The 16,249-nt window shown below is 35.7% G+C and overlaps 1 protein-coding gene across 3 annotated transcripts in view; it reads right to left on the bottom strand.

Moving 5' to 3' along the window:
- The window catches only part of LOC149797909 (protein diaphanous homolog 2-like), a 150,650-nt gene that overhangs the window by 112,563 nt on the left and 21,838 nt on the right, over nt 1-16,249 (bottom strand). For all 3 annotated transcript variants that reach the window (XR_016421915.1, XM_089962955.1, XM_089962954.1), the window contains exons 3-5: nt 11,749-11,850; nt 10,292-10,416; nt 4,498-4,566 (exon numbers count right to left, since the gene is read on the bottom strand). Coding sequence is in view for 2 of the 3 variants with exons in the window: in XM_089962955.1 (XP_089819081.1) it covers nt 4,498-4,566; nt 10,292-10,416; nt 11,749-11,850 (296 nt within the window). In the remaining variant the exon portion in view is untranslated. The remainder of the gene's footprint in view (nt 1-4,497; nt 4,567-10,291; nt 10,417-11,748; nt 11,851-16,249) is intronic.

The raw sequence follows: 16,249 nt of genomic DNA, 5'->3' as shown, positions 1-16,249 counted from the left end.
AGTAATAATGCAAAATATATTTTTTTTCTTTCAATCAGTCACCTTGACTTTGGACAGTTTCAGCCTAAAACTAATAGGCTTTTTTCTTACCAAAGTGTAAGCCCTCTACAAACAATGGTTAAGGTATATGGTTGCAAATTGGAAATGTTGTGAAGAAACCATTTTTGCATTCTTGAGCAAGCGACCCTGAACTTTTGACCCATAAAGCAATAGGCTTCGACCTTATTCCAATTGCAAGCAATCCACAAAGTTCAGTCCAGGTCCAAAGTGTATAGATTATTTAATCCTAATATGAAGGCCGTTTATATTTATACAAATAATGCCAATTCCATCATCAAATATTGGTGCCATTATTAAAAGTAAAAATACATTCACACCATATAAAATGGGGTAAAACTTATTTCAATCATTTAATGCTTAGGACTGTTCCAGTACAATAAACATGGGGCCCATGGAAGGTACTTTTAATGTGAGTAGTGACCCGTATTTGCAATTTATAGTTTTTAAAAATTATTTTTATATCAACTCTGTAATCTGAATAGCCTGGAAGATATATATTTTTTTAAATACCAGCTCTGGGTACCATGTATGTTTAAATGGAACAGCCCTTACCTGTTATATTATAACTCTATTTCCAGTCCAAGTTGGTAATTCCCATCTCTAATTAGAAAATGGAGGTCCAGTATAAAAACAGCTCAGACCTAGTCTGAAGCCTTAGTCATTTCCATTTATTCAGAATATCATCCTTCTCACTGTATCATTGTGGGGAGGAAAGAGGGAAGTCTGTAATAAAGCAGGTAAATAAGAGATTATGAAGAATTTAAACCGGCGGCCAACATATTTGGTGGAGGAAGAACCACTGACCCATGAGAAGCTACAAGCAAGCTATCTCACATACCCACGCTGGTCTAGCCCAAGACTTGAACACATGCAGACAGAGGTGACACATCAGTGATTTATAATGGTGAGTGCCTTGAACCACTCAGCCACCAAGGGCCACTAAAGAAAGAAGGAACACGATCTTCCAGGTAAGACTCTCAAAAGCCTTACTCAGATATTCATAAGAAAGCTGAGATAATGACCAAAGAAGGGATCAAAGGTTCAACTTACTTATTAATAAGTGTGAGACTAGTCTCTGGAACTGATACTAGATGTTACCCTCTTGACTGTGGAGACCATCAAGTACTTAAGTGTATAAGAGAGGGCTGTTGCATAGCCCTTAGTAGTGGAAAATGAACAATGTGTTTCTTCCAAAAGAAAGCAACTGGGGTCAATGATGGGAAAATCAATAAATGTCCTGCTGACAGAATCTCAACTTGGCCTGAGTCTGCAAACCTGCTTAGAACTGATCTTGGTATCCACCAACAGGTTGAAGAGATCAATGAACCAAGAACATTGGTGTCACAGTGGGTTATCTGGTTAAGTCAAGATGATTAAGTCTTGACTCAGTGAAGAACAAAAGGGCTTATTCCAAAAGGTGGGAAGGAGCAGGCATACAGCTGACCCCACTTCAGAATGAAGACATCCACTTACCATTCAATATGTTCTGGCTGTACAACTTGATTGCAAATAAGTCTACCACTGACCTACCTTACACTCAAAAGTTATTCTCTGCTGGCAGAGACCATTCTGTGAGGACTTTTTGGCAATAACTGATCAGGCTGTCAACTAGAACATTTTTTGTGCCTAAAATGTGGAGTGATCCTTTCTGAAGCTGGAGGTTCATGACTTCTAAGCAAAGAAAAGGGACATGAGTGCTTCCTTGGTATCTGATGTGTTGTCCATGATGACCAGAACAGAGTTCTGTTTTATGAGATTGATACACCCCTGTAATGCAAGAAAACTAGCACCCATTTCTAAATTTATGATATGCGGGGAATAATCCTGCCTGAACCACAAGCTTTGATTTATTACCCCAGCCTCAATCTGAGGAGTCAATATAAAGAAAAGATTAAGGAGTCAATATACAGGGAAGATTGAGATTCTGGGCTTGTTTCAGAGTTTCTTCCAGAAACTTGTCCTGATTTATCCACCAGCTGCGGAGCTGAGGTGGTGATGAAATTTAGATCCAAATGGAATCCAAGCTTAAAGGTGGTCCCTGTGGTGTCTCCAATTTGCTAGCTATAGAAATTGAAAAGGTTTTATATAAAGTCTCTCCAGAGGAACTTGATCCACTGCAGTATTCAGGGTTTCCTCAGAGATCGAGGTAGGCAGACAATGAAATCCTCTTGAACAAAGTTGCTGTGAGGGATAATACGTGGGATCCAGTTGGAGGGAACAGGAACCATCCATTGATTTATTTAGAAATTCAGATCTTATTTCTCAAGATTGGGGATTCAGCCCAGACATGTCACTGTCTTCCAACAGATTGAAAGTTTTCTAAGATGCATCTGAGAATGTTGTGTATCAACCAGTTGTCAAAATACTGGATGACAGGCACCCCCAACAATCTTAAGTGAGCTGTTATTACTCCCATCATTTTGGTAAAGACTTTGTGCAAGGAAAATGGGCTGAAGGGAAGAGCTAAAAATTGAAACCTTCTTCCATTACCTGTGGGATGGAAAGATGGAGATATGTAGCTAAACATCCTGCAGGTCTACAGAGAGTGCCCAGTCATTTGTCCTTGTGGCATTCCTTACTAATACTGAGTGATACAACTGTGGACACCTCTTCCTTTAACCATTCCAGATTATTCTGCTGAAAACAAATGTGGGTCCTTGATAAACCATGAAAGATTCCAGGAATGAAAAAAGTAACCTTCTCTTATTGTGGAGAACCACTGAATCACATGGACAAGCAGGTGAGTCAATCCTGTAACTACCCACTAAAACCAGTGGCCACAGGTTGGAAGAAGGGACTAAACCAACCATCTGCTATCTAGCTGCCTCCTGACCAAGAAGTTGCTTCTATGGTTTCCCGTTACCATGATCATGTAGGGAAACAAATAGATTTTTCAGCATCCCAGAAAGCATATCCGGACTTGAGAGAATTCTCGAGAACTGCCCACCTGGCACATGATGGAGGTTTAGACACTTGATGAGAAGGTGCAGACCTGACAAGGGCCTCATCAAACTCACTGAAGTCCACTAGAATTAATACTTTATAATCCAGTCTCTACTGGCAGGGATAGACAGGATTATCTATTCCATTATGTCTCCTGGATTGGTAATCTCCTCTCAATGCAGGAGATGAGTGCTGGACCCAAACAGATACTACACTTCTAGATTTTCTTGGAAAAAGTGGGAAACAAAAAAGATTCCCTTGAAGGGACTGGCTCTCTACTGGGTGAAAAGAATTTCTTGGAATTCAAGATAAGACCAGGTCTTCCTTTTAACTACACAGTGCTCTGATACTCTTCAGCAATAAGATTACCATATTAGCTGCCCTGGTAGAAATACTGGATGTCAAACTGGCACCATTTTCATTGGGGATATAGTAGACATCATTAGAAGTCATTGCTGAAAACCTTCAGGTCATAATGGTCATTCATAAAAGATGTTTTAGTGACAAAAAGATTTCAAGACAGCTGTAACGGTAGCCATATTGAATGTACGTCTGGCACCATTTTCATTTTGGACTAACTAAATAATATAGTAAGTCTACTGGTCTAAACTACATGATCATATAGTCATCCATTTGGGAGCAGAAATAACTATTTTGAAGATATGGTCACAATGAGGGTAAATGATTTTCATTTATGATGAAGCAGACACCACAAGAACTTGATTAAAATCCTATGTTCATTGAAGATGAACTGGACATCATAAAATGTCTTTCTGTGAAAATCTGATGTCAGTAGAACTTTCTGTACAGTAGGAGTTGTGATAAGAAGATTTTCAAGATGGCTGCCATGGTGACCATATTGGACTTCAGATCGGCATCATTTTTTAACGACCAACTAGACATCATAAGAGGTATTTTAATAAAACTCCATGTTGATATAACCATTCCATGTAGGAGATACAGCAATAACAAGATTTTTCAAGAATTTTTCATTTAGGACCACTAGACATCGTATGGGATCTTTTAGTGAAAACCCCATGTTGATATTACCACCCATTCAGGAGGGGTAGCAATAACAACATTTTCAAGATGGTCACTGTGGTGTCATAATGGATGTGCAAGCAAGACCATATTCACCTAGGTCCAACTAGACCATGGGATGAATGCATATGCAAAGTTTCATGGCAATCAACTTTAGGAGAAGTAATGACAAGAAACTTGTGCTAATGGATGGAAAAACGTTGACTACAGTCGAAAAACAGCAGACCAGACCAAAAGCCCTTCTGATCTATGACTGGTAAAGCTAAAAATTCCCATAATGATATTATCAATAGGATCTAAGTCAGTACTTCCCTAATCAAACATAAGCTAAAGATGTGGTTATAAGATACAGGCTTCACCAAACTGGTAATGTTCCTAGCTTTACAGCTAAATATCCAAAAGTGTAAAAAAATATCTCAACTCAGACATATTCTATCAATGAAGAACACTTACGAATCACAGCAATAGATTAGATTATTCAGAATAGCGTTGAGACCAGTAACGCCAAACTCTTCACACCAGCTGAAAAGAAAGAAGCAGCATTTAGTAAGCATATATATAATGTACAAATAACATAGAAAAAGGCCATGAAATGTTGTACAATACATTTCTGCTATGTTTTATGTGTCTTCATATAAAATAAAGAAACTTTAAGATCAAATTTAAACTCAGTGCATATGCATGAACAGGAACAGCTTGATTTAAACTCAGTGTATATGCATGAACAGTCTAAGCTTGATTTAAACTCAGTGTATAAGCATGAACAGTCTAAGCTTGATTTAAATTCAGTGTATAAGCATGAACAGGAACAGCTTGATTTAAACTCAGTGTATAAGCATGAACAGTCTAAGCTTGATTTAAGCTCAGTGTATAAGCATGAAAAGTCTATGCTTGATTTAAACTCAATGTATAATCACAAACAGTCTAAGCTTGATTTAAACTCAGTGTATAAGCATGAACAGTCTCAGCTTGATTTAAACTCAATGTATAAGCATGAACAGTCTCAGCTTGATTTAAATTCAGTGTATAAGCATGAACAGTCTAAGCTTGATTTAAACTCAGTGTATAAGCATGAACAGTCTAAGCTTGATTTAAACTCAGTGTATAAGCATGAACAGTCTAAGCTTGATTTAAACTCAGTGTATAAGCATGAACAGTCTAAGCTTGATTTAAACTCAGTGTATAAGCATGAACAGTCTCAGCTTAAATTAAACTTAGTGTATAAGCATGAACAGTCTAAGCTTGATTTAAATTCTGTGTATAAACACAGTCTCAGCTTGATTTAAACTCAGTGTATAAGCATGAACAGTCTAAGCTTGATTTAATCTCAATGTACATGCATGAAAAGGCTTAGCATGATTTAAACTCAGTGTATAAGCATGAACAGTCTCAGCTTGATTTAAACTCAATGTATAAGCACAAACAGTCTAAGCTTGATTTAAACTCTATGTATAAGCATGAACATGCTCAGCTTGACTTAAACTCAGTGTATAAGCATGAACAGTGAGCTTGATTTAAACTCAGTGTATAAGCACAAACAGTCTAAGCTTGATTTAAACTCAGTGTATAAGCATGAACAGTCTAAGCTTGATTTAAACTCAATTTATAAGCACAAACAGTCTAAGCATGATTTAAACTCAGTGTATAAGCATGAACAGTGAGCTTGATTTAAACTCAGTGTAAAAGCATGAACAGTCTAAGCTTGATTTAAACTCAATGTATAAGCACAAACAGTCTAAGCTTGATTTAAACTCAATGTATAAACACAAATAGTCTAAGCATGATTTAAACTCAGTGTATAAGCATGAACAGTCTAAGCTTGATTTAAACTCAGTGTATAAGCATGACCAGTCTCAGCATGATTCAAACTCATTGTATAAGCATGAACAGTCTCAGCTTGATTTAAACTCAGTGTATAAGCACAAACTGTCTAAGCTTGATTTAATTTCAAAGCATAAGCATGAACAGGCTCAGCTTGATTTAAACTCAGTGTATAAGCATGAACAGTCTAACTCAATGTATAAGCACAAACAGTCTAAGCTTGATTTAAACTCAGTGTATAAGCATGAACAGGCTTAGCTCGATTTAAACTCAATGTATAAGCATAAACTATCTAAGCTTGATTTAAACTCAGTGTATAAGCACAAACAGTCTAAGCTTGATTTAAACTCAGTGTATAAGCATGAACAGTCTAAGCTTGATTTAAACTCAGTGTACAAGCATGAACAGCCTAAGCTTGATTTAAACTCAATATATAAGCATGAACAGTCTAAGCTTGATTTAAACTCAGTGTATAAGCACAAACTGTCTAAGCTTGATTTAATTTCAAAGTATAAGCATGAACAGGCTCAGCTTGATTTAAACTCAGTGTATAAGCATGAACAGTCTAACTCAATGTATAAGCACAAACAGTCTAAGCCTGATTTAAACTCAGTGTATAAGCATGAACAGGCTTAGCTCGATTTAAACTCAATGTATAAGCATAAACTATCTAAGCTTGATTTAAACTCAGTGTATAAGCACAAACAGTCTAAGCTTGATTTAAACTCAGTGTATAAGCATGAACAGTCTAAGCTTGATTTAAACTCAGTGTACAAGCATGAACAGCCTAAGCTTGATTTAAACTCAATATATAAGCATGAACAGTCTAAGCTTGATTTAAACTCAGTGTATAAGCAGAAACTGTCTAAGCTTGATTTAATTTCAAAGTATAAGCATGAACAGGCTCAGCTTGATTTAAACTCAGTGTATAAGCATGAACAGTCTAACTCAATGTATAAGCACAAACAGTCTAAGCTTGATTTAAACTCAGTGTATAAGCATGAACAGGCTTAGCTCGATTTAAACTCAATGTATAAGCATAAACTATCTAAGCTTGATTTAAACTCAGTGTATAAGCATGAACTGTCTAAGTTTGATTTAAACTCAATGTATAAGCATGAACAGCCTCAGCTTGATTTCTAATGGGAAGGAAGTTTCCAGTTTTTTAAAAAAATATTGACTAGCATCAATTAAACAAGAGTCTATTAAAGGCACTGACTTTCTACTGGTAAAAAAAGAATTTCCAGGAATAAATGATAAGACTGTTGAATATTCTCAAAAATTCACTAACACAGCAACTCAGGAAAGAAAATATTATCCTCTATGTCTGAATTACTATGTTCACAAGTGCAGGACAAAATTATATGCCATGGTCGCTAACCATGAACCTAACATCATGGACAGAAAATCATTCAACTTGTATCAGATAATGTGAAGATACACCCATGTGCTAAGTTTGATAAATCAATTTTCATGGTGGTAAAAACTTGGGCAGTTATTTAAGTGGTATTCATGAGTTAACTCCGGAAACAATATTTAATACAAATCTGTTTGTACCTCTTGTGTTATCATGCACACAAGCCAGTATAGCTAAACCCACCCAGTTTCAAGAATTTTGACCTTTATTATGAATCTATGGTCTTAAAATAAGTAACAGAAAATAGTGAGAGGCAACAGGCTTTGTAAAATTGAACCAATAATTTATTTCCCTAGAACACAACATGAAAAATGTAAAAACTTAAGATATTGCAAAATAAATAAAAAATAATCCAAGAATTTCTAACACAAGTCCAAATGACTGCAATTGATGTTGGGCAGGTCAGGTCCAAAATACAATTATCAATAGCAAATAATGAACAAGTCCAAAATACAATTATCCATAGCAAATAATGAACAAGTCCAAAATACAATTATCCATAGCAAATAATGAGAAGAAAAAAACTAACACACACTGAAAATTAAATATATGTAACAACTTACAATGAAACTCAGTGTGCTATCAACCTGTTCAATGGAATGCAACTAAACACAAAGTCTGGTCAATATTCACTTGTACATGTAACAGTCAACGTGATCATAAAATCCATGAGGTATATAAATGCTAACAATGACCCTGACTAGACACCAAGGCTAATTATGTATAGCATTCACATCTATACCATTTTTATGTTGTTTTTTTTACAAATAAAAATAACATCATCCTTTGGAGAGGAGTAGTGATTTACAAGATTTGCACGATTCTCACCACTGATCAGCACCATTTTAATTTAGGACCAACAAGACATCAGAAAAAAGTCTTTTACTGAAAACTCATTGTTGATGTGACCATTCTCACAGAGTAGTATTGACTGCAAGATTTTCGACATAGCCACCACAGTGCCCATACTGAATGTCCAAGGACACTTTTTAACAAATTTAAGATAAACTATATATGATAAAATGTCTATTAGTGAAAACCCAATGTTGATAAGACAATCCATTCATCAGAAGTATAGAAAACAAGATTTTCAAGAAGACTGCCATTACCAAAATACCTGATGTCAGAACGACATCATTTTATTTTCAATTAGGACAAACTAGACATTCATGAAAGTCTTTTCATATAAATTCCATATTGATATGAAACTTATTCAGAATGAATAAAACTATTTTCAAGATGGCTGCTATGGCAATCATATTGGAGGTCAAATAAATGTAAGTTTAATAGCAAATAGACCTAACAGACAGTGTTACAATGTCGATAAGAGAATCCATTCAGGACGAGTATCAATATGATTTTCAAGATGGTTAATGTGATGGCCATACTGAATTTAAAATCAGCCCCATTTTCAGTGAGGACAAACTAATCATAATAAGTCTTTTGGGGATAGTGCTGTTAAATGACTGGGTATGCACTGTACAAAATAAATAAATAATAATTTTGGGGAACATCCCACATCAATATGACCTTCCCTTCAGAATGAGCAGTGATAATATGATTTGGGAAAATCCCACAATGATATGACCATCCATTCAGAATGAGCAGTGATAACAAGATCAGGGAAGATCCCATAATGATATGACCATCCATTCAGAATGAGCAGTGATAACATGATCTGGGAAGATCCCATAATGATATGACCATCCATTCAGAATGAGCAGCGATAACATGATTTGGGAAAATCCCACAATGATATGACCATCTATTCAGAATGAGCAGTGATAACAAGATTTGGGAAAATCCCACAATGATATGACCATCCATTCAGAATAAGCAGTGATAACATGGTATGGGAAAATCCCACAATGATATGACCATCCATTCAGAATGACCAGTGACAACATGATTTGGGAAAATCCCACAATGATATGACCATCCATTTAGAATGACCAGTGATAACATGATTTGGGAAAATCCCACAATGATATGACCATCTATTCAGAATGAGCAGTGATAACAAGATCTGGGAAGATCCCAGTTCGATATCATCCATGCACAAGGAATAGGGATGAGAAGATTTTCATGATGGATGCCATGGAAACCATACTTGATGTCTGATCAGTATCATTTTCATTTGTGACCAAGTAGACACATTAAAAATGTCTTTTGGTGAAAACTGCCAATGTGACTTTACATTCAAAAGGATTGCAAAAAACCAAGATTTTAAAGATGGCTGTAATGATGGCCATATTGGATGCCAGATCAGTATCATTTTCATTTATGACCAACTAAACCCCAGTCAGTATGACCAACTATCCAGCAGGAGCAGCAATAATTCTGTTCTCATGATGGCAACCAAGTGGACAAATACTGAAGGTCAGATCAGTGTCATTTTAGGAAGTCATATGGTGAAACCCTATGCTGAAATAACCTTCCATTCTGAAGTGGAATGGTAACAAAAATTGCAAGATGGATGCTATGGTAGCCATTTCATGAATGTCAGAGCAGCACCAGTTTCACTTCAGACCATCCTGGTAGGGTACAAAGTCTAGTATTGAAAGTCCAATGTCCATATGACCATCTATTCAGGAGAAGTAGCAATAACACAATTTACATATGATGACCATGACAGACAAATTGGGTGTCCAAGAGGTGCCATTTTCATTTAGGATTAAGCGAACCTTAGGCAGAAAGTGTGTCAGGTTTAATGGCAATCCTCAAATAGTTCAGCAGCGGTGAGAACTTGTGCTAACGGATTTACATACAATGGACAACAGACAAAAAGCCACCACATAAACTCTGTTGGCTTGTGACCAGTACAACAAAAGAAAAATGCTTTGGTTATCCCCCTTTCACTCAAAGGCTTAACATTTAATAACAATCTTTTCAAGTTTTGAATAAGCAAAAATTGCAACAGATTTTTTTTCATAAACTAAGGTAAATTAAAAGATTTACAAAAAAGAATTAACAGTATGACCTTTCTCTTATACATGATGAAATGGTTACCTGACAGGATTGCTTGTTAAGGAAACCCGTAAAGACTCAAGAACTCGTAATCTTTTCTCCCCTCTCAGGTCAGGATTCCTTAATTCTGTAACAAAGCTCTGAGGGGAATCTAATTCTCCACTTTTCTGGGGAAAGAAAAAATTTACAATATTCAATTTTCTATATGCTTTTATATGCAAAACACTTTTACAAAACAATTTGAAAAACTTATCAGAAAATATGTTCTTGGTTATAAGGCTAAACATGTACATGATATACACTGACCAAAATTATGCCATTTAAGTGAGCTGATTTGAAACTCAATCTTTCGCCTATCTGTGTATTAGACTTAACAGCTGACAGCTATTTATATGCATACCACCGACTTGCACAACTTTGGTTTCAACTGCTCTATTTCACGATTCAATTTATAAAACATGAGTGTGTTGAATATATCTGAAAATAAAATATCCTTAGGATCAATGTGGTACTGATGCCAGAATGCTCCTGTAAAATCATGCAAATTGATCAAGCAGTTCTGGAGTGCTCCTGTAAAATCATGTAAATTAATCAAGCAGTTTTGGAGTGCTCCTGTAATATCATGCAAACTGATTGAGCTGTTTTGGAGTGCTCCTGTAAAATCATGCAAATTAATCAAGCAGTTTTGGAGAAGTTGTAAATAGCAGCTGTAAACAGATGACTGACAATGCAAGATTGATGAAAAACTAAACTGTAAGCTCACCTGGCCTTATGACCTGGCGAGATAAAAACCTACCAGCCTTTAAAGCAATAAGTAAACCCATCCTATGCACCAGTGTGAGATAGGGAAATCTCACCTAATGGTGTGAGATTGGATCAGAATTTGAAGTCATGAATATGTGTCAGTGAAATCTAGCTAAATGCAAAACTAAACATTGGTTCCTATGCCAACAAAGTCATCAAAAAAAAGGAATAACCAGGTCTTATGTATGCTTCTCTGATCAAAAAGCAAACATCAGCTAAACTAAGTTCATAGATTTTCACTGTGAGAGATGGCTACATGATTTTCAGTTTGACAGATATTTACCACTGGCAAATGGGAGCAAAAGTGGCCCAATATATTCACCTTACAGTAGATGTTTGGGTTGAAGACCATTATGTCCAACAGATAAACTGGAAGCTCTGTTTGGCAAGATATTCAAACACAAAAGGCAATGAAAGATGGAGATGCTTTTCCTCATCCTTCTGTTAATTGGAATAGTAAATCCTAATTAAAAATTATGATCTTATTTTAAATTTTCATCACAATGCTAAATCATCTATCCTAAGGTGATATTTTTGTAATCTTCGTATTTTGTAATTTTGGGTCAAAGAACCCCAATGGTGTTGGATAAATAAATTGCACTGCTATATCCATTTAATTCAATTCAAGCAAATCTTAGATTTCACACTTTGACTGATACTTTGGTTTTAATTCAAGTCCATTTTAGACTTCATACCTTGGCTGGTACTTTGTTCTGCATGACTAGCATAGCCCGTTTGGCGTTCATGTCTTTTTTTCTAAGAGGGGCCTTCTTCTCCTCTGTCAAATTCATGTCATCCTGAAACAAAACAATAAATCTGAAAAACCCTTTCAGAGAGCTACACCATTTTGAACTTATCTGCATGAATTGATCCATGCAATTACATGTAGGAGATTACTAGAAAACATATGACCCGAAGTTTCAGTGCTCTAAATTTCTATTTACCAACCCTAATTACCCCCATTCTCACTCCAGTGTCCCACTCACATGTGATAGATCATTATTCTTAAACAAAGAAGACAAATCTTGAAATATCCTAAGGCACAAAGACTAATCTAGTTCTATCATTGAATTTTGGTTTGGTTTTCTTGTTTTGCAGCACAGCAACACAAATGCCTTGACAACTGGAGTAATGTGCCTTACCAAATACCACACCACAGTAGCTGATAGGGGCTGATCTGATGAGAGGATTTTAACCACACCCTTATTGTCTGAAGTCTGGCACACTAACCACTGCCTTGTACAGCATGATGCATGTACTAAACATCTGGAGAAAAACCCCCACTAAACTGCATATGTGCCTAGGCTTCCGAGTCAGCAGAAAGAACCAATTTGATATGGCATAGGGATATAATAATAATAATAATAATAATAATAATAATGAGGACTTTGTATAGCGCCTAATCTTTAGAAGCTCTAAGCGCTTTACAACATTAGACAACACCTATAAGATAAAAGACATATAATAATATTATTACAAAAACAAACACCATGAAATTAGAAAAACATTAAAAAATAAAAAACATGCTGAGAATATTTCAGGTAGGAAACATTATTAGGTCTTTAAGTTTGTTCTTGCAGTCGAAATAAGTGAGAATATGCCAAGTCCATGAGAATATTTATTTACAAGCCATATCAAACAATTTTTTTCCACTGACTCAGTACAAAACAAAAACACAGTTTTGTATTTATTAACTAACCCTATCAAAATATTGTTAGCTTTACTGACTGAATAAATTAAAACAAACCATGATTTATAAAAGTTTGATTCACTGTATCTTAAAATAACTACATGCATACATCAAAGAAGGCACCAAAGTGGTTTAAATATGGGTGTGTCATATGGAAACATGGACTAAACAGCTCTATTGAGTGCCAGATCATGCATTTAAGATTAACTGGATATATATTAAGATTTCATACAGCACATGGTTCATGTGTTATACAATTTATAGTGTTATTTTTCTTGTCTCAAAATAAAACCAAAAAAAAGTAGGAAACATGGGTTATGCAGAACACTATGCAAACTTCATGATTAAGGTTTACTTTTTGATGAACAGTAATTAAAATGAAACAAATAAAAAAATCACAATTTTCTTTACAATGACGCTGTCTAACTACTATAACAGTGATACATGTAGTTATATTGTGACAGCACCTGATGCAGTGAAGACTAAGAAAGCTAAGAGGTGAGATTTCCCAACTGCCATAACACTGCAATAAAAGTGATACATATAATAACTATGTCTTGCAAGCTCCTGGCACATTGAAGACTAAATAAGCCAAGAGAGATGAGATTTCCATGAGATGGGATTTCAATGAGATGGGATTCTAACTGAAGTTTAAAAAATACACAGCTTTCTGTTTTAGAAACAGTAGTTCTTTATTTGAAAAAGAATGGAGTCTCTGCATGAGTCTTCTTGACTCTTATAATATTACAATTCCCATTTGCTGATATTGTCAACTGGTATACTGGCAGTTTTATATATATATATATATATATATATATATATATATATATATATATATCAGTGCACAATAAAAAAAGTGTGCTGAACACATCAGATTCAACATGGATAATGAAACTACATGTTTGTACAGCAGAGATAGCTGACTATTCTATTTACCATCTTAAAAGATTAAATGGGAAAAGAAAAATGAATATTGTTAGCGTTATATACAGCTAGACACCAATTATAATTATGTGAAAATATGACAATTGAACCTAAATGCATTTCTCAGTCCATATAATACATTAAGTTTAAATGCATCTTTCATAATTTAAGTTGTAGTTAATATATGTTTGATTTTAGGACCAAAAACATTATTGTTTATTTTGAAACATTATTGCCAAAAACAGCACTAAAGTGAGATGTACTGCTTTACTGGCCATGGGCTGTTATGAACTTTGTGTACATGTACTGCTTTACTGGCCATGGGCTGTTAGGAACTATTTGTACATGTACTGCTTTACTAACCAATAGCTGTTAGGAACTATGTGTAGATGTACTGCTTTACTAACCAATGGCTGTTAGGATCTATGTATGCATGTACTGCTTTACTAACCAATGGCTGTTAGGAATTATGTGTACATGTACTGCTTTACTGACCAATGGCTGTTAGGAACTATGTGTACATGTACTACTTTACTGACCAATGGTTGTTAGGAACTATGTGCACATGTACTGCTTTACTGACCAATGGCTGTTAGGAACTATGTGTACATGTACTGCTTTACTGACCAACGGCTGTTAGGAACTATCTGTAGATGTACTGCTTTACTGACCAAGGGCTGTTAGGAACTATTTGTACACGTACTGCTTTACTAACCAATAGCTGTTAGGAACTATGTATGCATGTACTGCTTTACTAACCAATGGCTGTTAGGAATTACGTAAATGTACTGCTTTACTAACCAATGGCTCTTAGGAACTATGTATGCATGTACTGCTTTACTAACCAATGGCTGTTAGGAACTATGTGTACATGTACTGCTTTACAGACCAACTGCTGTTAGGAACTGTGTGTACATGTACTTCTTTACTAACCAATGACTGTTTGGAACTATGTGTAGATGTACTGCTTTACAGACCAACTGCTGTTAGGAACTGTGTGTACATGTACTGCTTTACTAACCAATGACTGTTAGGAACTATGTATACATGTACTGCTTTACTAACCAATGGCTGTTAGGAACTATTTGTACATGTACTGCTTTACTAACAATAGGTGTTAGGAACTGTGTGTATATGTACTGCTTTACTGACCATGGGCTGTTAGGAACTATGTATGCATGTACTGCTTTACTAACCAAGGGCTGTTAGGAACTATGTGTACATGTAATGCTTTTACTAACCAATGGATGTTAGGAACTATGTATGCATGTACTGCTTTACAAATTACTAACCAAAGAATCTTAGGAACTGTGTGTTGATGTACTGCTTTACTGACCAAGGGCTGTTAGGAACTATGTGTACATGTAATGCTTTACTGACCATGGGCTGTTAGGAACTATGTATGCATGTACTGCTTTACTAACCAATGGATGCTAGGAACTATGTATGCATGTACTGCTTTACAAATTACTAACCAAAGAATCTTAGGAACTATGTATGCATGTACTGCTTTACTAACCAATGGCTGTTAGGAACCATTTGTACATGTAATGCTTTACTAACCAATGGATGTTAGGAACTATGTATGCATGTACTGCTTTACTAACCAATGGCTGTTAGGAACTATGTATACATGCACTGCTTTACTAACCAACGGCTGTTAGGAACTATGTATACATGCACTGCTTTACTAACCAATGGTTGTTAGGAACCATTTGTACATGTGCTGCTTTACAGACCAATGGCTGTTAGGAACTATGTATACATGCACTGCTTTACTAACCAATGGATGTTAGGAACTATGTATACATGTACTACTTTACTAACCAATGGCTGTTAGGAACTAGTTGTACATGTACTGCTTTACTAACCAATGGCTGTTAGGAACAATGTATGCATGTACTGCTTTACTAACCAATGGTTGTTAGGAACCATTTGTACATGTGCTGCTTTACAGACCAATGGCTGTTAGGAACTATGTATGCATGTACTGCTTTACTAACCAATGGCTGTTAGGAACTATGTATGCATGTGCTGCTTTACTAACCAATGGATGTTAGGAACTATTTGTACATGTACTGCTTTACTAACCAAAGGCTGTTAGGAACTATGTATGCATGTACTGCTTTACAAATTACTAACCAATGGATTTTAGGAACTATGTGTTGATGTACTGCTTTACTAACAAATGGTTGTTAGGAACTATTTGTACATGTACTGCTTTACTAACCAATGGCTGTTAGGAACTATGTATGCATGTACTGCTTTACTAACCAATGGCTGTTAGGAACTATGTATGCATGTACTGCTTTACAAATTACTAACCAATGGATGTTAGGAACTATGTGTTGATGTACTGCTTTACTGACCAAAGGCTGTTAGGAACTATGCATGCATGTACTGCTTTACTAACCTATGCCTGTTAAGAACTATGTGTAGATGTACTGCTTTACTGGCCAAGGGCTGTTAGGAACTATGTATGCATGTACTGCTTTACTAACCAATGGCTGTCAGGAACTATTTGTACATGTACTGCTTTACTAACAAATGGCTGTTAGGAACTATGTGCAGATGTACTGCTT

This window comes from Sinohyriopsis cumingii, chromosome 6 (genome assembly GCF_028554795.1).
Source record: "Sinohyriopsis cumingii isolate HCF-2022 chromosome 6, ASM2855479v2, whole genome shotgun sequence".
In the NCBI taxonomy this organism is placed as follows: domain Eukaryota; kingdom Metazoa; phylum Mollusca; class Bivalvia; order Unionida; family Unionidae; genus Sinohyriopsis; species Sinohyriopsis cumingii.
Note: the sequence above shows the minus strand (reverse complement) of the source record. Positions and strands in the feature narration are given on the sequence as shown.